Below are 21,676 nucleotides of genomic sequence, written 5' to 3' on the forward strand. Positions count from 1 at the left end.
CATCCCTTTTTTTTTTTTTTTCCCCAGGAAAAATTCCTTTCTCCTCCCAAGAAATCTCCAACCTTTGAAAATTCCCATTTTTCCACCTCCAAAACCTCTGGAATTCCACCCCAAAAAATGTCCAGGAAGCAACAACCCAAAGGTAGGAGCTGCCAGAGCTGCCAAAATCCCGGGATTTGACCCCAAAAACCCCGAGCCGGAGCTGCTGATCCCGGAGATTTTAATTGGGAACGGCAGCTGGAGCTGCCAATTCCCGGGATTGTTAATTGGGAAAGGGTTAATTGGGAAAGGGTTAATTGGGAAAGGGTTAATTGGGATGGCTGCCGCCGTTCCCTGGGAATTCTCAGCCCTGACAGGAATGGAAATGGGGGGGGAAAGGAGGGAAAAATGGGGTGGAAAAGGGGAAATTTGGGGGTTTTGGGGGGTTTTCACTGGGATTTCTGGGGGGTTTTGGGGTTTTTTTGGGGTTTTTTTGGGGATTTTTGGGGATTTTTCCTGGGATTTCAGGGGTTTTTTGGGTTTTTTTTGGGGATTTTCAGGGGGGTTTTGGGGATTTTCAGGGGGGTTTGGGGGTTTTTTGGGGATTTTTCCTGGGATTCCAGGGGTTTTTTGGGGATTTTTGGGGATTTTCCCTGGGATTTCTGGGGGGTTTTGGGGTTTTTTTTGGCGTTTTTTTGGGGATTTTCAGGGGGGTTTTGGGGATTTTTGGGGATTTTCCCTGGGATTCCAGGGGGTTTTGGGGATTTTGGGGGATTTTCCCTGCGGTTTCAGGGGTTTTTTGGGGATTTTCAGGGGGGTTTTGGGGTTTTTTGGGGATTTTTCCTGGGATTTTAGGGTTTTTTTGGGGATTTTCCCTGGGATTTCAGGGGCTTTTTGGGGTTTTGGGGGAATTTCCCTGGGATTCCAGGGTTTTTTTGGGGTTTTTTGGGGATTTTCAGGGGGGTTCTGGGGATTTTGGGGGATTTTCCCTGGGATTTCAGGGGTTTTTGGGGATTTTCCTTGGGATTCCAGGGAGTTTTGGGGTTTTTGGGGGATTTTTCCTGGGATTCCAGGGGTTTTTTGGGGATTTTCAGGGGGGTTTTGGGGATTTTTGGGGAATTTCCCTGGGATTTCAGGGGCTTTTTGGGGTTTTGGGGGAATTTCCCTGGGATTTCAGGGTTTTTTGGGGATTTTCAGGGGTTTTTTGGGGGATTTTTGGGGATTTTTCCTGGGATTCCAGGGGTTTTTTGGGGATTTTCAGGGGGGTTTTGGGGTTTTTTGGGGATTTTCCCTGGGATTCCAGGGGGTTTTGGGGTTTTTGGGGGATTTTCAGGGTTTTTTTGGGGATTTTGGGGGAATTTCCCTGGGATTCCAAGGGGTTTTGGGGATTTTCCCTGGGATTTCAGGGGTTTTTTGGGGTTTTGGGGGGATTTTCAGGGTTTTTTGGGGATTTTTGGGAATTTTCCCTGGGATTTCAGGGGCTTTTTGGGGTTTTGGGGGAATTTCCCTGGGATTCCAGGATTTTTTTGGGGTTTTTTGGGGATTTTCAGGGGGGTTCTGGGGATTTTGGGGGATTTTCCCTGGGATTTCAGGGGTTTTTGGGGATTTTTGGGGATTTTCAGGGGTTTTTGGGGATTTTCCTTGGGATTTCAGGGGTTTTTTGGGGATTTTGGGGATTTTCCCTGGGATTCCAGGGGTTTTTGGGAATTTTCCTTGGGATTCCAGGGGTTTTTTGGGGATTTTTGGGGATTTTCAGGGGTTTTTGGGAATTTTCCTTGGGATTCCAGGGGTTTTTTGGGGATTTTTGGGGATTTTCCTTGGGATTTCAGGACGTTTTTGGGGTTTTTCCCTGGGATTCCAGGGGGTTTTGGGTTTTTTTGGGAATTTTCCCTGAGATTCCAGGGGGTTTTGGGGATTTTTGGGGATTTTCCTTGGGATTCCAGGGTTTTTTTGGGATTTTTGGGGATTTTCCCTGGGATTCCAGGGGTTTTTTGGGGGTTTTGGGGATTTTCAGGGGTTTTTGGGGATTTTCCTTGGGATTCCAGGGTTTTTTTGGGGTTTTTTTGGGTTTTTTTTGGGATTGGTTCTCCCAGGGAAGGTTTGATCCCGATCAGGAATAAAAAACAGGGGGAGAAAAGGTGGAAAAAGAAGAGAAAAAAAGCTGGAAAAGGGAGGAAAAAAAGCCCAAAAATGGAAGGAAAAGGAGAATTCCGAGCCCAAATTTGGGAATTTTGGGAATCCCAAGAAAAGCAGGAATCCCCCCTGAGCTCCCAGGACTTTTTTTTGGGATCAATCCTCCCCCACCTCTCTCGTTCTCCCACAAAATCCAAGAATTCCATGGAAAAAAGAAAAAAAAAAAAAAAACAACCCCTTGGAGTTGGAAAAATCGATCCCAAAATTCCCCAAAAACCTCGGATTTTTCCTTGGATTTCCCCTTTTTTTGGGGTGGTTTTTCCTGCTGGAAATGGGGATTTTTAGGGTTTTTTTTTGGTAGGATTTCAGCTGTGGGAGGATTTCCTTGGAATGTTAATTCCAGAGGGTGTTTGGAGAGGGGGGAGGGGCCTCGTTTGTCTTTATTTGCCTTTAATTAACGGCGGAGCCGCAATTCCCGCCTGGAAAAGGGGGGGAAAAAATGGGATTTTGGGGGGGAAAATGGGGATTTTGGGGGGGAAAATGGGATTTTGGGAGAAGAAAAGGGATTTGGGGGGGGAAATGTGGGATTTTGGGGGGAAAAAATGGGATTTTGGGAGAAAAAAGTGGGATTTTGGGTGGAAAATGTGGGATTTTTTAGGAAAAAAATGGGATTTTGGGGGGGAGAAAGGGGAAAAAATGGGGTAAAATGTGGGATTTTGGGGGTAAAATGGGATTTGGGGAGAATAAAAGGGATTTGGGGGGGGAAATGGGATTTTGGGGGGGGAAATGTGGGATTTTGGGAGGAAAAAATGGGATTTTGGGGGGAAAATGTGGGATTTGGGGAGAAAAACGGGGGATTTGGGGGGAAAAATGGGATTTTGGGTGGGAAATGTGGGATTTTTTAGGAAAAAAAAGGGATTTTGGGGGGGAAAAAGGGGAAAAATGGGGTAAAATGTGGGATTTTGGGAGAAAGAAAGGGATTTTGGGAGGAAATGTGGGATTTTGGGGGGAAAAAAGGGATTTTGGGGGGAAAATAGGAAAAAATGGGGGGGAAATGTGGGATTTTGGGAGGAAAAAAAGGGATTTGGGGTCAAAAATGTGGGATTTGGGGGGAAAAAATGGGATTTTGGGGGAAAATGTGGGATTTTGGGAGGAAAATGGGGGATTTTGGGGGGAAAAAAGATTTTGTGGGGAAAATGTGGAATTTGGGGGGAAAAAATGGGGGAAAATGTGGGATTTTGGGGGGAAAATGTGGGATTTTGGGAGAAAAAAAGGGATTTTGGGGGGAAAAAATGGGATTTTGGGTGGGAAAATTGGGATTGTGGGGGGAAAATGTGGGGTTTGGGTGGAAAAACCTCAGGAAATTGGGGGAAAATGTGGGATTTTTTTAGGAAAAGCTGGGAAATTTTCCATGAATGAAACCTGGAATGGCTCCAAAATCCTCTGGAGTCGCTAAAAAAAAATCCTGGAATTGCTCCAGAAATCCCTGGAATTGCTCCCAAAAAAAATCCCCTGGAATGGCTCCAAATCCCTGGAATTTCTCGGAAAAAAACCCCTGGAATTGTTCCCAAAAAATTCCCTGGAATTGCCCCAGAAAAGGCAAAAAAATCTTGGAATTGCTCCAGAAATATTCCTGGAATTGTGCCAGAAAAAATCCTGGAATGGCTCCAGAAAATTCCCCTGGAATTGCCCCAAAAAAATCCTGGAATTATCCAAAAAAATCCCCTGGAATTGCCCCCAAAAAATCCAAAAAAATCCTGGAATTGCCCCAAAAAAATCCTGGAATTGCTCCCAAAAATCCCCTGGAATTTCTCAGAAAAAAACCCTGGAATTGCCCCAAAATCCCTGGAATTTACCCCAAAAAAATCCTGGAATTGCTCCAAAAATCCTTGGAATTGCTCCAAAAAAAAAATCCAAAAAATCCTGGAATTGCTCCAGAAATATCCTGGAATGGCTCCAGAAAATTCCCCTGGAATTGCCCCCAAAAAATCCAAAAAAATCCTGGAATTTCTCAGAAAAAAAATGCTGGAATTGCCCCAAAAATCCTTGGAATTGCTCCAAAAAAATTCCAAAAAATTCCAAAAAATCCTGGAATTGCCCCCAAATCCCTGGAATTGGGGGGGCCCTTCCCGGGGGAATTCCAGGGGGAATTTTGGGATGAGGAACTCCCGGGCCAGGGGGATCCGGGAATTCCAGGATGGGACGGGAATTCCGGGAGGTTCCGGAGGGAATTTTGGGATTTGGGAATTCTGGGGTTGGACAGGGAATTTTGGGGGGATTTGGGAAGGGAATTTGGGGGATTTTGAGGGGATTTTTTGGGATTTAGGAGGGAATTTGGGCGATTGGAGAGGGAATTTTGGGAATTTTGGGAATATTTGGGATTGAATTTCCCTGCACACGGAATTCCGGGGGGCTCGGAGGCCGCGGGGTCGGAATTCCGAAGGGGAATTCCCAACATTCCAGGGATGAAATTCCCAACATTCCAGGGGGGAATTCCCAACATTCCAGGGGGGAATTCCCAACATTCCAAGGGCTGAAATTCCCGAAATTCTGGAGGAATTCCCAACATTCCAAAGAGCAATTCCCACCATTCCACAGGGGAATTCCCAACATTCCACAGGGGAATTCCCAACATTCCAAGGGCTGAAATTCCCGCCATTCCAAAGGATAAAATTCCCAACATTCCAAGCCGGAATTCCCGCCATTCCAAGGGCTGAAATTCCCAAAATTCTGGAGGAATTCCCGCCATTCCAAAGGCTGAAATTCCCAACATTCCAGGGCTGAAATTCCCGAAATTCTGGAGGAATTCCTGGAATTCCAAAGGCTGAAATTCCCACCATTCCAAGGCTGAAATTCCCAACATTCCAAACCAGAATTCCCGGAATTCTGGAGGAATTCCCACCATTCCAAGGGCTGAAATTCCCGGAATTCTGGAGGAATTCCCACCATTCCAAGGGCTGAAATTCCCGGAATTCTGGAGGAATTCCCACCATTCCAAGGCTGAAATTCCCACCATTCCAAGGGCTGTAATTCCCGGAATTCTGGAGGAATTCCCAACATTCCAAAGGGGAATTCCCAACATTCCAGAGGGGAATTCCCGCCATTCCAAAGGCTGAAATTCCCGGAATTCTGGAGGAATTCCCACCATTCCAAGGGCTGAAATTCCCGGAATTCTGGAGGAATTCCTGGAATTCCAAGGGCTGAAATTCCCAACATTCCAAAGGATGAAATTCCTGAAATTCTGGGGGAATTCCCAACATTCCAGGGGATGAAATTCCCAACATTCCAAAGAGGAATTTCCCAACATTCCAAGGGGAATTTCCCAACATTCCAGGAGGGAATTCCCAGCATTCCAAAGGCTGAAATTCCCGAAATTCTGGAGGAATTCCCACCATTCCAAAGGCTGAAATTCCCAACATTCCAAAGGGGAATTCCCAGCATTCCAAAGGATGAAATTCCCGCCATTCCAAAGGGGAATTCCCAACATTCCAGGGGCTGAAATTCTGGAGGAATTCCCGGAATTCCAAGGGCTGAAATTCCCGCCATTCCAAAGGATGAAATTCCCAACATTCCAAAGGCTGAAATTCCTGAAATTCTGGGGGAATTCCCAATATTCCAAGGGATGAAATTCCCGCCATTCCAAGGCTGAAATTCCCGGAATTCTGGAGGAATTCCCGCCATTCCAAAGGGGAATTCCCGCCATTCCAAAGGATGAAATTCTCGAAATTCTGGAGGAATTCCCGCCATTCCAAAGGCTGAAATTCCCAACATTCCAAAGGCTGAAATTCCCAAAATTCTGGAGGAATTCCCACCATTCCAAGGCTGAAATTCCCAACATTCCAAGGCTGAAATTCCCACCATTCCAGGGCTGAAATTCCCAGAATTCTGGAGGAATTCCCACCATTCCAAAGGCTGAAATTCCCGGAATTCTGGAGGAATTCCCAACATTCCAAGGCTGAAATTCCCACCATTCCAAGGCTGAAATTCCCGGAATTCTGGAGGAATTCCCACCATTCCAAAGGCTGAAATTCCTGAAATTCTGGGGGAATTCCCAATATTCCAAGGGATGAAATTCCCGCCATTCCAAAGGCTGAAATTCCCAGAATTCTGGAGGAATTCCCGCCATTCCAAGGGCTGAAATTCCCAACATTCCAAGCCAGAATTCCCGAAATTCTGGAGGAATTCCCGCCATTCCAAAGGCTGAAATTCCCACCATTCCAGGGCTGAAATTCCCAAAATTCTGGAGGAATTCCCACCATTCCAGGGCTGAAATTCCCGGAATTCTGGAGGAATTCCCAACATTCCAAAGGCTGAAATTCCCGAAATTCTGGAGGAATTCCCAACATTCCAAAGGCTGAAATTCCCAACATTCCAAAGGATGAAATTCCCAACATTCTAAAGGCTGAAATTCCCGAAATTCTGGAGGAATTCCCGCCATTCCAAGGCTGAAATTCCCAAAATTCTGGAGGAATTCCCACCATTCCAAAGGCTGAAATTCCCACCATTCCAAGGCTGAAATTCCCAAAATTCTGGAGGAATTCCCACCATTCCAAGGGCTGAAATTCCCGGAATTCTGGAGGAATTCCCGCCATTCCAAAGGCTGAAATTCCCAAAATTCTGGAGGAATTCCCGCCATTCCAAAGGATGAAATTCTCGAAATTCTGGGGGAATTCCTGCCATTCCAAAGGCTGAAATTCCCAAAATTCTGGAGGAATTCCCGCCATTCCAAAGGATGAAATTCTCGAAATTCTGGGGGAATTCCTGCCATTCCAAAGGATGAAATTCCCGCCATTCCAAAGGGGAATTCCCAACATTCCAGGGGCTGAAATTCTGGAGGAATTCCCGGAATTCCAAGGGCTGAAATTCCCGCCATTCCAAAGGATGAAATTCCCAACAATCCAAGCCGGAATTCCCGCCATTCCAAGGGCTGAAATTCCCAAAATTCTGGAGGAATTCCCACCATTCCAGGGCTGAAATTCCCAACATTCCAAAGGCTGAAATTCCCAAAATTCTGGAGGAATTCCCGCCATTCCAAGGCTGAAATTCCCAACATTCTGGAGGAATTCCCACCATTCCAAGGGCTGAAATTCCCGAAATTCTGGAGGAATTCCCACCATTCCAAGGCTGAAATTCCCAAAATTCTGGAGGAATTCCCACCATTCCAGGGCTGAAATTCCCGGAATTCTGGAGGAATTCCCGCCATTCCAAGGGCTGAAATTCCCGGAATTCTGGAGGAATTCCCGCCATTCCAAGGCTGAAATTCCCGGAATTCTGGAGGAATTCCCGCCATTCCAAGGCTGAAATTCCCGGAATTCTGGAGGAATTCCCACCATTCCAAGGGCTGAAATTCCCGGAATTCTGGAGGAATTCCCGCCATTCCAAGGCTGAAATTCCCGGAATTCTGGAGGAATTCCCGCCATCCCAAGGGCTGAAATTCCTGGAATTCTGGAGGAATTCCCGCCATTCCAAGGGCTGAAATTCCCGGAATTCTGGAGGAATTCCCGCCATTCCAAAGGCTGAAATTCCCGGAATTCTGGAGGAATTCCCAACATTCCAAAGGCTGAAATTCCCAAAATTCTGGAGGAATTCCCACCATTCCAAGGGCTGAAATTCCCAACATTCCAAGCCAGAAGTCCTGAAATTCTGGAGGAATTCCCGCCATTCCAAAGGCTGAAATTCCCGCCATTCCAAGGGCTGAAATTCCCAAAATTCTGGAGGAATTCCCGCCATTCCAAAGGCTGAAATTCCCAAAATTCTGGAGGAATTCCCACCATTCCAAAGGCTGAAATTCCCGGAATTCTGGAGGAATTCCCGCCATTCCAAAGGCTGAAATTCCCAGAATTCTGGAGGAATTCCCGCCATTCCAAGGGCTGAAATTCCCAACATTCCAAGCCAGAATTCCCGAAATTCTGGAGGAATTCCCACCATTCCAGGGCTGAAATTCCCAACATTCCAAAGGCTGAAATTCCCACCATTCCAAGGCTGAAATTCCCGAAATTCTGGAGGAATTCCCACCATTCCAAAGGCTGAAATTCCCAACATTCCAAAGGCTGAAATTCCCACCATTCCAGGGCTGAAATTCCCAAAATTCTGGAGGAATTCCCACCATTCCAAGGCTGAAATTCCCGGAATTCTGGAGGAATTCCCGCCATTCCAAAGGCTGAAATTCCCAACATTCCAAGGCTGAAATTCCCGCCATTCCAAAGGCTGAAATTCCCAAAATTCTGGAGGAATTCCCGCCATTCCAAGGCTGAAATTCCCAACATTCTGGAGGAATTCCCACCATTCCAAGGGGTGAAATTCCCGAAATTCTGGAGGAATTCCCAACATTCCAAGGCTGAAATTCCGGCTGCTTTTCCCGCAGATCCCTCGGGGTTGGTGCTCGACCTTCGCTCCGGGGCCGTTCGCGCCCAGGGCGGCGCCGCCGAGAACATGAAGGAAAAGGTGCCCTGCCCGCAATTCCCGGAATTCCCGCAATTCCCACAATTCCCGCAATTCCCGCAATTCCCGGGTCCCCAGCAGTCCCCAGTTTTCCTAGAATTCCCTGATTTTTTTCCCAGTTTCCCCCATGCCCTTTCCCAGTTTTTCCCGGGGTTTTTCCCACTTTCCCCCGTGCCCTTTCCCAGTTTTCCCCATGCCTTTGCCCAGTTTTTCCCATTACTTTTCCCAGTTTCCCCCGTGCCCTTTCCCAGTTTTCCCCATTACTTTTCCCAGTTTCCCCCATGCCTTTTCCCAGTTTCCCCCGTGCCCTTTCCCAGTTTCCCCATTACTTTTCCCAGTTTCCCCGTGCCCCTTCCCGGTTTCCCCATGCCCTTTCCCAGTTTTCCCCGTGCCCTTTCCCAGTTTCCCCATTACTTTTCCCAGTTTCCCCCGTGCCCTTTCCCAGTTTTCCCCGTGCCCTTTCCCAGTTTCCCCATTACTTTTCCCAGTTTCCCCCGTGCCCTTTCCCAGTTTTCCCCGTGCCCTTTCCCAGTTTCCCCGTGCCCTTTCCCAGTTTCCCCGTGCCCTTTCCCAGTTTTCCCCATGCCCTTTCCCAGTTTCCCCGTGCCCTTTCCCAGTTTCCCCCGTGCCCTTTCCCAGTTTTTCCCGGGATTTTTCCCAGTTTTCCCCGGGGTTTTTCCCAGTTTTCCCCGGGGTTTTTCCCAGTTTCCCCATGCCCTTTCCCAGTTTCCCCCGTGCCCTTTCCCAGTTTCCCCCATGCCCTTTCCCAGTTTCCCCGTGCCCTTTCCCAGTTTTTCCCGGGATTTTTCCCAGTTTTCCCTGGGGTTTTTCCCAGTTTCCCTGTGCCCTTTCCCAGTTTCCCCCGTGCCCTTTCCCAGTTTTTCCCCGGGGTTTTTCCCCATGCCCTTTCCCAGTTTCCCCGGGGTTTTTCCCAGTTTCCCCCGTGCCCTTTCCCAGTTTCCCCGTGCCCTTTCCCAGTTTCCCCCGTGCCCTTTCCCAGTTTTCCCCGTGCCCTTTCCCAGTTTCCCCGTGCCCTTTCCCAGTTTCCCCCATGCCCTTTCCCAGTTTCCCCCGTGCCCTTTCCCAGTTTCCCCCGTGCCCTTTCCCAGTTTCCCCCGTGCCCTTTCCCAGTTTGCCCCGTGCCCTTTCCCAGTTTCCCCCGTGCCCTTTCCCAGTTTCCCCCGTGCCCTTTCCCAGTTTTCCCCGTGCCCTTTCCCAGTTTTCCCCGTGCCCTTTCCCAGTTTCCCCCATGCCCTTTCCCAGTTTTCCCCGTGCCCTTTCCCAGTTTCCCCCGTGCCCTTTCCCAGTTTCCCCCGTGCCCTTTCCCAGTTTTTCCCGGGGTTTTTCCCAGTTTCCCCCGTGCCCTTTCCCAGTTTCCCCGTGCCCTTTCCCAGTTTCCCCCGTGCCCTTTCCCAGTTTTTACCATTACTTTTCCCAGTTTCCCCCGTGCCCTTTCCCAGTTTCCCCCATGCCCTTTCCCAGTTTCCCCCGTGCCCTTTCCCAGTTTGCCCCGTGCCCTTTTCCCAGTTTCCCCGTGCCCTTTCCCAGTTTCCCCCATGCCCTTTCCCAGTTTCCCCCATGCCCTTTCCCAGTTTCCCCCGTGCCCTTTCCCAGTTTCCCCCGTGCCCTTTCCCAGTTTCCCCCATGCCCTTTCCCAGTTTCCCCCATGCCCTTTTCCCAATTTCCCCGTGCCCTTTCCCAGTTTCCCCCGTGCCCTTTCCCAGTTTCCCCCGTGCCCTTTCCCAGTTTTCCCCATGCCTTTTCCCAGTTTTCCCTGGGGTTTTTCCCAGTTTCCCCCATGCCTTTTCCCAGTTTTCCCTGGGGTTTTTCCCAGTTTCCCACATGCCTTTTCCCAGTTTCCCCCATGCCTTTTCCCAGTTTCCCCGGGGTTTTTCCCAGTTTCCCCATTACTTTTCCCAGTTTTCCCCCATGCTTTTTCCCGAGGTTTTTCCCAGTTTTTCCTGGGGTTTTTCCCAGTTTTCCCTGGGATTTTTCCCAGTTTTTCCCGGGGTTTTTCCCCATGCCCTTTCCCAGTTTCCCCCGTGCCCTTTCCCAGTTTCCCCGTGCCCTTTCCCAGTTTGCCCCGTGCCCTTTCCCAGTTTCCCCCGTGCCCTTTCCCAGTTTCCCCATGCCTTTTCCCAGTTTCCCCCGTGCCCTTTCCCAGTTTCCCCATGCCTTTTCCCAGTTTTCCCCATGCCTTTTCCCAGTTTTCCCCATGCCTTTTCCCAGTTTCCCCCATGCCTTTTCCCAGTTTTCCCCGGGGTTTTTCCCAGTTTCCCCATTACTTTTCCCAGTTTTCCCCCATGCTTTTTCCCGAGGTTTTTCCCAGTTTTTCCTGGGGTTTTTCCCCATGCCCTTTCCCAGTTTCCCCCATGCCCTTTCCCAGTTTCCCCGTGCCCTTTCCCAGTTTCCCCCGTGCCCTTTCCCAGTTTCCCCGTGCCCTTTCCCAGTTTCCCCCGTGCCCTTTCCCAGTTTCCCCATTACTTTTCCCAGTTTCCCCCGTGCCCTTTCCCAGTTTTCCCCGTGCCCTTTCCCAGTTTGCCCCATGCCCTTTCCCAGTTTCCCCCGTGCCCTTTCCCAGTTCTCCCCGTGCCCTTTCCCAGTTTCCCCATTACTTTTCCCAGTTTCCCCGTGCCCTTTCCCAGTTTCCCCATGCCCTTTCCCAGTTTCCCCCGTGCCCTTTCCCAGTTTCCCCCGTGCCCTTTCCCAGTTTCCCCGTGCCCTTTCCCAGTTCTCCCCGTGCCCTTTCCCAGTTTCCCCCGTGCCCTTTCCCAGTTTCCCCGTGCCCTTTCCCAGTTTTTCCCCGGGGTTTTTCCCCCGTGCCCTTTCCCAGTTTCCCCGTGCCCTTTCCCACTTTCCCCCGTGCCCTTTCCCAGTTTCCCCGTGCCCTTTCCCAGTTTCCCCATGCCCTTTCCCAGTTCTCCCCGTGCCCTTTCCCAGTTTCCCCCGTGCCCTTTCCCAGTTTTCCCCGGGATTTTTCCCAGTTTTTCCCGGGGTTTTTCCCAGTTTTCCCCGGGGTTTTTCCCAGTTTCCCCCATGCCCTTTCCCAGTTTCCCCCGTGCCCTTTCCCAGTTTCCCCCGTGCCCTTTCCCAGTTTCCCCCATGCCCTTTCCCAGTTTTCCCCGTGCCCTTTCCCAGTTTTCCCCGTGCCCTTTCCCAGTTTCCCCCATGCCCTTTCCCAGTTTCCCCCATGCCCTTTCCCAGTTTTTCCCCGGGGTTTTTCCCCCGTGCCCTTTCCCAGTTTCCCCCGTGCCCTTTCCCACTTTCCCCCGTGCCCTTTCCCAGTTTCCCCGTGCCCTTTCCCAGTTTCCCCATGCCCTTTCCCAGTTCTCCCCGTGCCCTTTCCCAGTTTCCCCCGTGCCCTTTCCCAGTTTTCCCCGGGATTTTTCCCAGTTTTTCCCGGGGTTTTTCCCAGTTTTCCCCGGGGTTTTTCCCAGTTTCCCCCATGCCCTTTCCCAGTTTCCCCCGTGCCCTTTCCCAGTTTCCCCCATGCCCTTTCCCAGTTTTCCCCGTGCCCTTTCCCAGTTTTCCCCGTGCCCTTTCCCAGTTTCCCCCATGCCCTTTCCCAGTTTTCCCCGTGCCCTTTCCCAGTTTCCCCCGTGCCCTTTCCCAGTTTCCCCCGTGCCCTTTCCCAGTTTTCCCCGTGCCCTTTCCCAGTTTCCCCCGTGCCCTTTCCCAGTTTCCCCAGGGTTTTTCCCAGTTTCCCCGTGCCCTTTCCCAGTTTCCCCCGTGCCCTTTCCCAGTTTCCCCCGTGCCCTTTCCCAGTTTCCCCCGTGCCCTTTCCCAGTTTCCCCGTGCCCTTTCCCAGTTTCCCCAGGGTTTTTCCCAGTTTCCCCCATGCCCTTTCCCAGTTTCCCCCGTGCCCTTTCCCAGTTTGCCCCGTGCCCTTTCCCAGTTTCCCCCGTGCCCTTTCCCAGTTTCCCCATGCCTTTTCCCAGTTTCCCCCGTGCCCTTTCCCAGTTTCCCCATGCCTTTTCCCAGTTTCCCCCGTGCCCTTTCCCAGTTTCCCCCGTGCCCTTTCCCAGTTTCCCCCGTGCCCTTTCCCAGTTCCCCCGTGCCCTTTCCCAGTTCTCCCCGTGCCCTTTCCCAGTTCCCCCGTGCCCTTTCCCAGTTTCCCCCGTGCCCTTTCCCAGTTTCCCCCGTGCCCTTTCCCAGTTTCCCCGGGGTTTTTCCCAGTTTCCCCGTGCCCTTTCCCAGTTTGCCCCGTGCCCTTTCCCAGTTCTCCCCGTGCCCTTTCCCAGTTCTCCCCGTGCCCTTTCCCAGTTCTCCCCGTGCCCTTTCCCAGTTTCCCCCGTGCCCTTTCCCAGTTTCCCCGTGCCCTTTCCCAGTTTTCCCCGTGCCCTTTCCCAGTTTCCCCGTGCCCTTTCCCAGTTCTCCCCGTGCCCTTTCCCAGTTCTCCCCGTGCCCTTTCCCAGTTTTCCCCGTGCCCTTTCCCAGTTTCCCCGTGCCCTTTCCCAGTTCTCCCCGTGCCCTTTCCCAGTTCTCCCCGTGCCCTTTCCCAGTTTTCCCCGTGCCCTTTCCCAGTTTCCCCGTGCCCTTTCCCAGTTCTCCCCGTGCCCTTTCCCAGTTTCCCCCATGCCCTTTCCCAGTTCTCCCCGTGCCCTTTCCCAGTTTCCCCCATGCCCTTTCCCAGTTCTCCCCGTGCCCTTTCCCAGTTTTCCCCGTGCCCTTTCCCAGTTCTCCCCGTGCCCTTTCCCAGATCGGCGCCGTCCGGGCCGTGGTTCCGAATCGCAGCAACACCGAGATCGCGCTGGTGCTGCAGCACTTCGACAACTCCGTGCCCCGGGCCGTGCAGGCCTTCATGGAAGGTGGGAATTCGGGAATTCCGGGAATTCCGGGAATTCGGGAATGCCGGGAGTGACGGGAATGTCGGGAATGCCGGGAGTGCTGGGAATGTCGGGAGTGATGGGAGTGCTGGGAGTGTCGGGAATGTTGGAATATCGGGAATTCCGGGAATGTCGGGAGTGCCGGGAATGCTGGGAATTCCAGGAATGCTGGGAGTGCTGGGAATGTCGGGAATTCCAGGAGTGTTGGGAGTGCTGGGAGTGCCGGGAATGCTGGGAGTGCCAGGAATGCTGGGAATGTCGGGAATGCTGGGAATGATGGGAGTGCTGGGAATTCCGGGAGTGTTGGGAGTGCTGGGAGTGACGGGAATGTCGGGAATTCCGGGAGTGCCAGGAGTGCTGGGAATGATGGGAGTGCTGGGAATGTCGGGAATGCTGGGAATGCCAGGAATTCTGGGAATGCTGGGAGTGCTGGGAATTCCAGGAATGACAGGAATGCTGAGAATGCCGGGAATGCCAGGAATGCCGGGAGTGCCGGGAATGCCGGGAATGCCAGGAGTGCTGGGAGTGCTGGGAATTCCGGGAGTGTTGGGAGTGCTGGGAGTAACGGGAATGTTGGGAATTCCGGGAATGCTGGGAATTCTGGGAGTGCCAGGAGTGTTGGGAGTGCTGGGAATGCCGGGAATGCTGGGAGTGCTGGGAGTGTTGGGAATGTTGGGAATTCCGGGAGTGCCAGGAGTGCTGGGAGTGCTGGGAATGATGGGAGTGTCGGGAATGCTGGGAATGTTGGGAATTCCAGGAGTGCTGGGAATGCCGGGAGTGCTGGGAGTGCTGGGAATGCCAGGAATGTTGGGAATTCCAGGAATGTCGGGAATTCTGGGAATTCCGGGAGTGCTGGGAATGATGGGAGTGCTGGGAGTGACGGGAATGTCAGGAATTCCGGGAATGTCAGGAATTCCGGGAATGCTGGGAATGTCAGGAATGTCGGGAATGTCAGGAATGTCGGGAATTCCGGGAGTGCTGAGAATTCCGGGAATGTCGGGAATGTCAGGAGTGCCGGGAATGCTGGGAATTCCAGGAATGCTGGGAGTGCTGGGAATGTCGGGAATTCCGGGAGTGTTGGGAGTCTTGGGAGTGCCGGGAATGCTGGGAGTGCTGGGAGTGTTGGGAATGTTGGAATATCGGGAATTCCAGGAGTGCCAGGAATGCCGGGAGTGCTGGGAATTCCAGGAATGACAGGAATGCTGGGAGTGCTGGGAATGCCGGGAATGATGGGAGTGTCGAGAATGCTGGGAATGTTGGGAATTCCAGGAGTGCTGGGAATGTCGGGAATGCTGGGAATTCCAGGAATGCTGGGGGTGCTGGGAATGTCGGGAATGTCGGGAATTCTGGGAGTGCTGGGAGTGCCGGGAATGTTGGGAATGCTGGGAATGATGGGAGTGCTGGGAATTCTGGGAGTGTTGGGAATGCTGGGAGTGACGGGAATGTCGGGAATTCCGGGAATGCCGGGAGTGACGGGAATGCCGGGAGTGCTGGGAGTGTCGGGAATGATGGGAGTGTCGGGAATGCTGGGAATGTTGGGAATTCCAGGAGTGCTGGGAGTGCTGGGAATGCCGGGAATGTTGGGAATTCCGGGAATGTCGGGAATTCCGGGAGTGCTGGGAGTGACGGGAATGTCAGGAATGCCGGGAATACTGGGAATGCCGGGAGTGCTGGGAGTGCTGGGAGTGCCAGGAGTGTTGGGAGTGCTGGGAATTCCAGGAATGCTGGGAGTGCTGGGAGTGTTGGGAATGTTGGAATATCGGGAATTCTGGGAGTGCTGGGAATGCTGGGAATGCCGGGAGTGCTGGGAATGATGGGGAATGTCGGGAATGCTGGGAGTGCTGGGAATTCTGGGAATTCCAGGAATGCTGGGGGTGCTGGGAATGTCGGGAATGTCGGGAATTCCAGGAGTGTTGGGAGTGCCGGGAATGCTGGGAGTGCTGGGAATTCCAGGAATGACAGGAGTGCTGGGAGTGCTGGGAATGATGGGAGTGTCAAGAATGCTGGGAATGTTGGGAATTCCAGGAGTGCTGGGAGTGCTGGGAATGCCGGGAATGCTGGGAGTGCTGGGAATGTTGGGAGTGCCGGGAATTCCGGGAATGCCAGGAATTCTGGGAATGCTGGGAGTGCCGGGAGTGCTGGGAGTGCTGGGAATTCCGGGAGTGTTGGGAGTGCTGGGAGTGACGGGAATGTCGGGAATTCCGGGAATGCTGAGAATGTCGGGAATGTCGGGAATTCCGGGAGTGCCGGGAGTGCTGGGAATGCCGGGAATTCCGGGAATGCTGGGAGTGGCGGGAGTGCTGGGAGTGACGGGAATGTTGGGAATTCCGGGAGTGTTAGGAGTGCTGGGAGTGCTGGGAATTCCAGGAATGTCGGGAATGCCGGGAGTGCTGGGAGTGCTGGGAATGATGGGAGTGTTGGGAAGTCCGGGAATGTCGGGAATGCCGGGAATTCCGGGAATGCTGGGAGTGCGGGAAAGCTGGGAATTCTGGGAGTGCCGGGAATTCCGGGAATGCTGGGAATGTTGGGAATGCCGGGAATTCCAGGAATCCTGGGAGTGCTGGGAGTGCTGGGAATTCCAGGAGTGCCGGGAATGCCGGGAATTCCGGCACCTCAGAGGGAATTCCGGCAGCTGGGAGGGAATTCGGGGCATTTTGGGGGGAATTCCGGGCATTTTGGGGGAATTTTTGGGGGTTTTGAGGGAGTTTTTTGGGTGTTTGGGAGGGAATTTTGGGGTTTGGGAGGGAATTTTTTGGGGTTTTGAGGGAATTTTCTGGGATTTTGAGGGAGTTTTTGGGGATTTTGAGGGAATTTTTGGGGATTTTAGGGGAATTTTTGGGGGTTTTGAGGGAATTTTGGGGATTTTGAGGGAATTTTTTGGGATTTGGGAAGGAATTTTGGGGATTTCAGAGGGAATTTTTGGGGGATTTGGGAGGGAATTGTGGGATTCGGGAGGGAATTTTTGGGATTTGGGAGGGAATTTTTAGGGATTTCCGATGGAATTTTGGGATTTGGGATGGAGTTTTTTAGGGATTTGGGAGGGAATTTGGAGGATTTTGGGGGAATTTGGGGGATTTGGGATGGAATTTGGCCGGAATTTGGGCCCCAGGCTTCCCCTCCCCCCCTGCAATTCCCCTCCCCTGTTTTTCCTGGAATTCTCCTTTTTTCCCCCCATTCCCAGTTTTCCCACTGCTTTTTCCCAGGGAATGCCAGCGAGGTGCTGAAGGAATGGACGGTGACTGGGAAAAAAAAGGTGAATTCCCAAAAAATCCTGGCGTTTTCCCCAATTTCTTTCCCATCTTTCCCAATTATTTTCCTATTTTTCCCCAATTTTTCCCCAATTTTTCCCCATTTTCCCCATTTTTCCCCAATTTTTCCCCATTTTTCCCCATTTCCCCCCAATTATCCCCAATTTTTCCCACAAATTTTCCCCCTTTTCCCAATTTTTTCCCCATTTTTTCCCCAATTTTCCCCAATTTTTCCCCCATTTCCCCACCATTTTCCCCCATTCTTTCCCAATTTTCCCTATTTTTTTCCCAATTTTCCCCAATTTTTTTCCCAATTTTTCCTCCAACTTTCCCACATTCTTCCCCAATTTTTCCCCAATTTTCCCCAATTTTTTCCCAATTTTCCCCATCTTTCCCTGTTTTTCCCCCATTTTTTTCCCAATTTTTCCCCAATTTTCCCCAATTTTTTTCCCCAATTTTCCCCATTTTTTCCCTGTTTTCCCCCCAACTTTTATCCAATTTTTCCCTAATTTTTCCCCAACTTTCCCCCAACTTTCCCCCATTTTTTCCCAATTTTTTTCCCCATTTCCCCCCATTTCCCCCCATTTTTCCCCCATTTTTCCCCATTTTTCCCCAATTTTCCCCAATTTTTTCCCCAATTTTCCCCATTTTTTCCCTGTTTTCCCCCCAACTTTTCTCCAATTTTTCCCCCAATTTTTCCCCCAATTTTTTCCCCATTTTTTCCCTATTTTTTTCCCCATTTTTTTCCCATTTTTCCCCCATTTTTTTCCCCAATTTTCCCCATTTTTTCCCTGGTTTTCTCCCAATTTTTCCCCATTTTTTCCCTGTTTTTCCCTCATTTTTTCCCCCATTCTTCCCCCATTCTTCCCCAATCTTTCCTCAATTTTCCCCAATTTTTTCCCCAATTTTCCTCATTTTTTCCCTGTTTCCCCCCCAACTTTTATCCAATTTTTCCCCAATTTTTTCCCCAATTTTCCCCCAACTTTCCCCCATTTTCCCCCATTTTTTCCCCATTTTTTCCCCCAACTTTCCCCTATTTTTTCCCCCATGTTTTCCCCAATTTTCCCCAATTTTTTTCCCAATTTTCCCAATTTTTTTTCCTTTTTTCCCCCCATTTTTCCCCCATTTTTCCCCATTTTTCCCCAATTTTTCCCCAATTTTCCCCAATTTTTTCCCTAATTTTCCCCACTTTTTCCCCATTTTTTCCCCAATTTATTCCCCAACTTTCCCCCAACTTTCCCCCAACTTTCCCCATTTTCTCCCCATTTTCTCCCCATTTTTTCCCCAATTTTCCCCCCTTTCCCCCCTTTCCCCCCACTTCCCCCAACCCCCCCCCCCATTTCCCCTCCCCCACCCCCCATTCCCGCTTTCCCTCCCTTCCCCCTCCCAGCACAAGAAGAAGAAGCCCAAAGCCCAACCCCCACCCGGCTCCGAGGACACCTGGGAACGGCCGGCCCCGGGACCGGGATCAGCGGGATCATCGGGATCCGCGGGATCGAGATCGGGATCGTCGGGATTGGGACTGGCACCGGGATCATTGGGATCACCGGGGTTATTGGGATCACCGGGCTCGTTGAGATCATCGGCACCGGGATCATCGGCACCGGGATCATCGGCACTGGGATCATTGGGATCATCAGCACCAGGATCATTGGCACCGGGATCATTGGGATCACCGGGATTATTGGGATCATCGGCACCGGGATCATCGGCACCGGGATCATCGGCACTGGGATTATTGGGATTATTGGGCTCATTGGGCTCACCGGGATCACCGGCACCGGGATCATCGGCACCGGGATCATCGGCACTGGGATCATTGGGCTCACCGGGATCCCCGGGATCACCGGGAAGGGCCCTGAACGGCCTCGGCGCCGCCTCGGGATCGCTGGAGTCGCTCAGTGACGGCGCCGAGGCCGCGGAGCCGCCGGCAGCGGGTGCGGCACCGGGATCGGGGCACGGGGGGAGCCCGGGGAGTTTGGGGAGTTTTGGGAGATTTGGGGGATTTTTGGGGATTTTTGGGGGATTTTTTGGGGATTTTTTGGGGGATTTTTTAGAATTTTTTGGGGATTTTGGGGGATTTTTTGGGATTTTTTGGGGGATTTTTTGGGATTTTTTTGGGGACTTTTTGGGGATTTTTGGGGGATTTTTTGGGGGATTTTTTGGGATGTTTTTGGGGATTTTTGGGGGATTTTTGGGGGTTTTTTAAGGGATTTTTTGGAATTTTCTGGAGATTTTTGCGGGATTTTTTGGGGGATTTTTGGGGATTTTTTTTCAATTTTTGGGGGATTTTTTGGGATTTTTGGGGGGATTTTTTGGGGATTTTTGGGGGATTTTTTGGGATGTTTTTGGGGATTTTTTGGGGATTTTCGGGGGTTTTTTAAGGGATTTTTTGGAATTTTTTGGAGATTTTTGCGGGATTTTTTGGGGAATTTTTGGGGGATGTTTTTGGGGATTTTTTGTGGATTTTTGGGGATTTTTTTTCACTTTTTGGGGGATTTTTGGGGATTTTTTTTCACTTTTTGGGGGATTTTTTGAGGATTTTTGGGGGATTTTTGGGGGATTTTTTGGAATTTTTTGGGGGATTTTTTGGGGATTTTTGGGGATTTTTGGGGATTTTTTGGGGATTTTTTGGTTTTTTGGGGGGGATTTTTGGGGGATTTTTTGGGGATTTTTGGGGATTTTTTGGGGGATTTTTTGGGGATTTTTTTTCAATTTTTGGGGGCTTTTGGGGGGATTTTTTGGAATTTTTGGGGGATTTTTTGGGGGAATTTTTGGGGGAATTTTTGGGGGGATTTTTTTTTATTTTGGGGGAATTTTGGGGGGATTTTTTGGGGGAGAAATGGGGCTGAATCCTGGATTTTCCTGGAGCTGTTCCAGGGGTGGATTCCCAACGGATTTTTGGCTTTTCCCGCAGCCCTGGGGAGCGAAATTCCGGCTTTTTCCACCCAATCCCGGCCCGGGGCCCCTTCCCGGAGCCCCCGGAGCAGCCCCGGATCCCCGGGAGGGAAAAAACTGGGTCAGGAATTGGGGAAAAATTGGGAATTCTGGGGGAAAAATGGGAATTTTGGGGGGAAAATGGGAATTATGGGGGGGGGAAATGGGAATTCTGGGGGAAAAATGGGAATTATGGGGGGGGGAAATGGGAATTCTGGGGGAAAAATGGGAATTATGGGGGGAAAATGGGAATTTTGGGGGAAAAATAAGAATTCTGGGGGGAAAATGGGAATTGGGGAGGGAAAATGGGAATTATGGGGGAAAAATGGGAATTGGGGAGGGGAAATGGGAATTGGGGTGGAAAAAACAGGAATTGGGGGGGAAATGGGAATTTGGGGGGAAAAATGGGAATTTTGGGGGAAAAATGAGAATTCTGGGGGGAAAATGGGAATTGGGGAGGGAAAATGGGAATTGGGGAGGGAAAAAATGGGAATTTTAGGGGAAAATGGGAATTCTGGGGGGAAAATGGGAATTGGGGTGAGAAAATGGGAATTTTGGGGAGGGAAAAATGGGAATAATGGAAGAAAAAAATGGGAATTTTGGGGGAAAAATCGGGAATTATGGGGAAAATGGGAATTGGGGTGGGAAAATGAGAATTGGGGCAGAAAAATGGGAATTTTGGGGGGGGGAATGGGAATTGGGGAGGGAAAAATGGGAATTGGGGGTGGGAAAAATGGGAATTTTGGGGAGGGAAAAATGGGAATTATGGAATGAAAAATGGGAAATTTGGGGGGAAAAATGGGAATTGGGGAGGGAAAATGGGAATTGGGGCAGAAAAATGGGAATTTGGGGGGGGGAAACAGGAATTGGGGAGGGAAAAACAGGAATTGCCTGGCTCGGCCCCACAGGCCCCAGCCTGGAGAAGTCCCTGAAGGATCTGCAGCAGGGAGGGAAAAATGGGAATTGTGGGGGAAAAGTGGGAATTGGGGTGGGAAAAACAGGAATTGGGGCAGAAAAATGGGAATTTTGGGGTGGGAAAAATGGGAATTGGGGCAGAAAAATGGGAATTTTGGGGAGGGAAAAACGGGAATTGTGTGGCTCCACCCCCGCAGGCCCCAGCCTGGAGAAGTCCCTGAAGGATCTGCAGCAGGGAGGGAAAAATGGGAATTGGGGAGGGAAAAATGGGAATTGGGGGTGGGAAAAATGGGAATTGGGGGTGGGAAAAACAGGAATTGGGGCAGAAAAATGGGAATTTTGGGGAGGGAAAAACAGGAATTGTGTGGCTCCACCCCCGCAGGCCCCAGCCTGGAGAAGTCCCTGAAGGACCACGGCAGGGAGGGAAAAATGGGAATTGGGGGTGGGAAAAATGGGAATTTTGGGGGAAAAGTGGGAATTGGGGAGGGAAAATGGGAATTGGGGTGGGAAAAACAGGAATTGGGGCAGAAAAATGGGAATTTTGGGGAGGGAAAAACGGGAATTCCGTGGCTGTGCCCACAGGCCCCAGCCTGGAGAAGTCCCTGAAGGACCACGGCAGGGAGGGAAAAATGGGAATTGGGGGTGGGAAAAAGGGAATTGAGGTGGGAAAAATGGGAATTTTGGGGGAAAAGTGGGAATTGGGGTGGGAATTGGGAATTGGGGCAGAAAAATGGGAATTTTGGGGTGGGAATGATGGGAATTGCGTGTCTCTGCTGCAGGCCCCAGCCTGGAGAAGTCCCTGAAGGATCTGCAGCGCTGCGCCGTGGCCCTGGCGCGGTTCCGGGCGCTGCTGAGGCAGGACACGGAGAGCTCCGTGAGGAGCCTGAAACGCGCCTTCGGAGACATCCAGAGCTGGTCTGGGAATACTGGGAATAATGGGAATTGTGGGATGGGAATGGGATGGGAATGATGGGAATGGGGGAATGGGGATGGGAATGGGGATGGGAATGGGGATGAGGCAGGGAGGGACACAGAGAACTCCGTGAGGAGCCTGAAACGCGCCTTCGGAGAGATCCAGAGCTGGTCTGGGAACTGTGGGAATAATGGGAATTATGGGATGGGGATGGGATGGGAATGATGGGAATGATAGGAATGGGGATGGGGATGGGGATGGGGATGGGGATGGGAATGGGGGAA

The 21,676-nt window shown here is 51.1% G+C and overlaps 1 protein-coding gene across 1 annotated transcript; it reads left to right on the top strand.

Moving 5' to 3' along the window:
- The first annotated feature begins 27 nt into the window (after positions 1 to 27).
- Positions 28 to 21,449, top strand: LOC138101703 (spermatogenesis-associated serine-rich protein 2-like). The gene is made up of 7 exons (XM_068999482.1): positions 28 to 142; positions 8,477 to 8,556; positions 13,253 to 13,361; positions 16,583 to 16,632; positions 18,018 to 18,564; positions 19,545 to 19,646; positions 21,259 to 21,449. Exons 1-7 carry the CDS (start codon positions 118 to 120, stop codon positions 21,447 to 21,449), a joined length of 1,104 nt encoding a protein of 367 aa, XP_068855583.1. The 5' UTR covers positions 28 to 117.
- Positions 21,450 to 21,676: the final 227 nt, after the last annotated feature.

The sequence above is a fragment of the Aphelocoma coerulescens genome, unplaced genomic scaffold (genome assembly GCF_041296385.1).
Source record: "Aphelocoma coerulescens isolate FSJ_1873_10779 unplaced genomic scaffold, UR_Acoe_1.0 HiC_scaffold_431, whole genome shotgun sequence".
Taxonomy (NCBI): Eukaryota; Metazoa; Chordata; class Aves; order Passeriformes; family Corvidae; genus Aphelocoma; species Aphelocoma coerulescens.

Coding starts and splice junctions, on each gene's coding strand:
- LOC138101703 (XM_068999482.1), top strand. CDS start 118: ATGTCCAGGAAGCAACAACCCAAAG. Junction 143..8,476: donor CAGGAAGCAACAACCCAAAG/GTAGGAGCTGCC, acceptor CTTTTCCCGCAG/ATCCCTCGGGGTTGGTGCTC. Junction 8,557..13,252: donor CCGAGAACATGAAGGAAAAG/GTGCCCTGCCCG, acceptor GCCCTTTCCCAG/ATCGGCGCCGTCCGGGCCGT.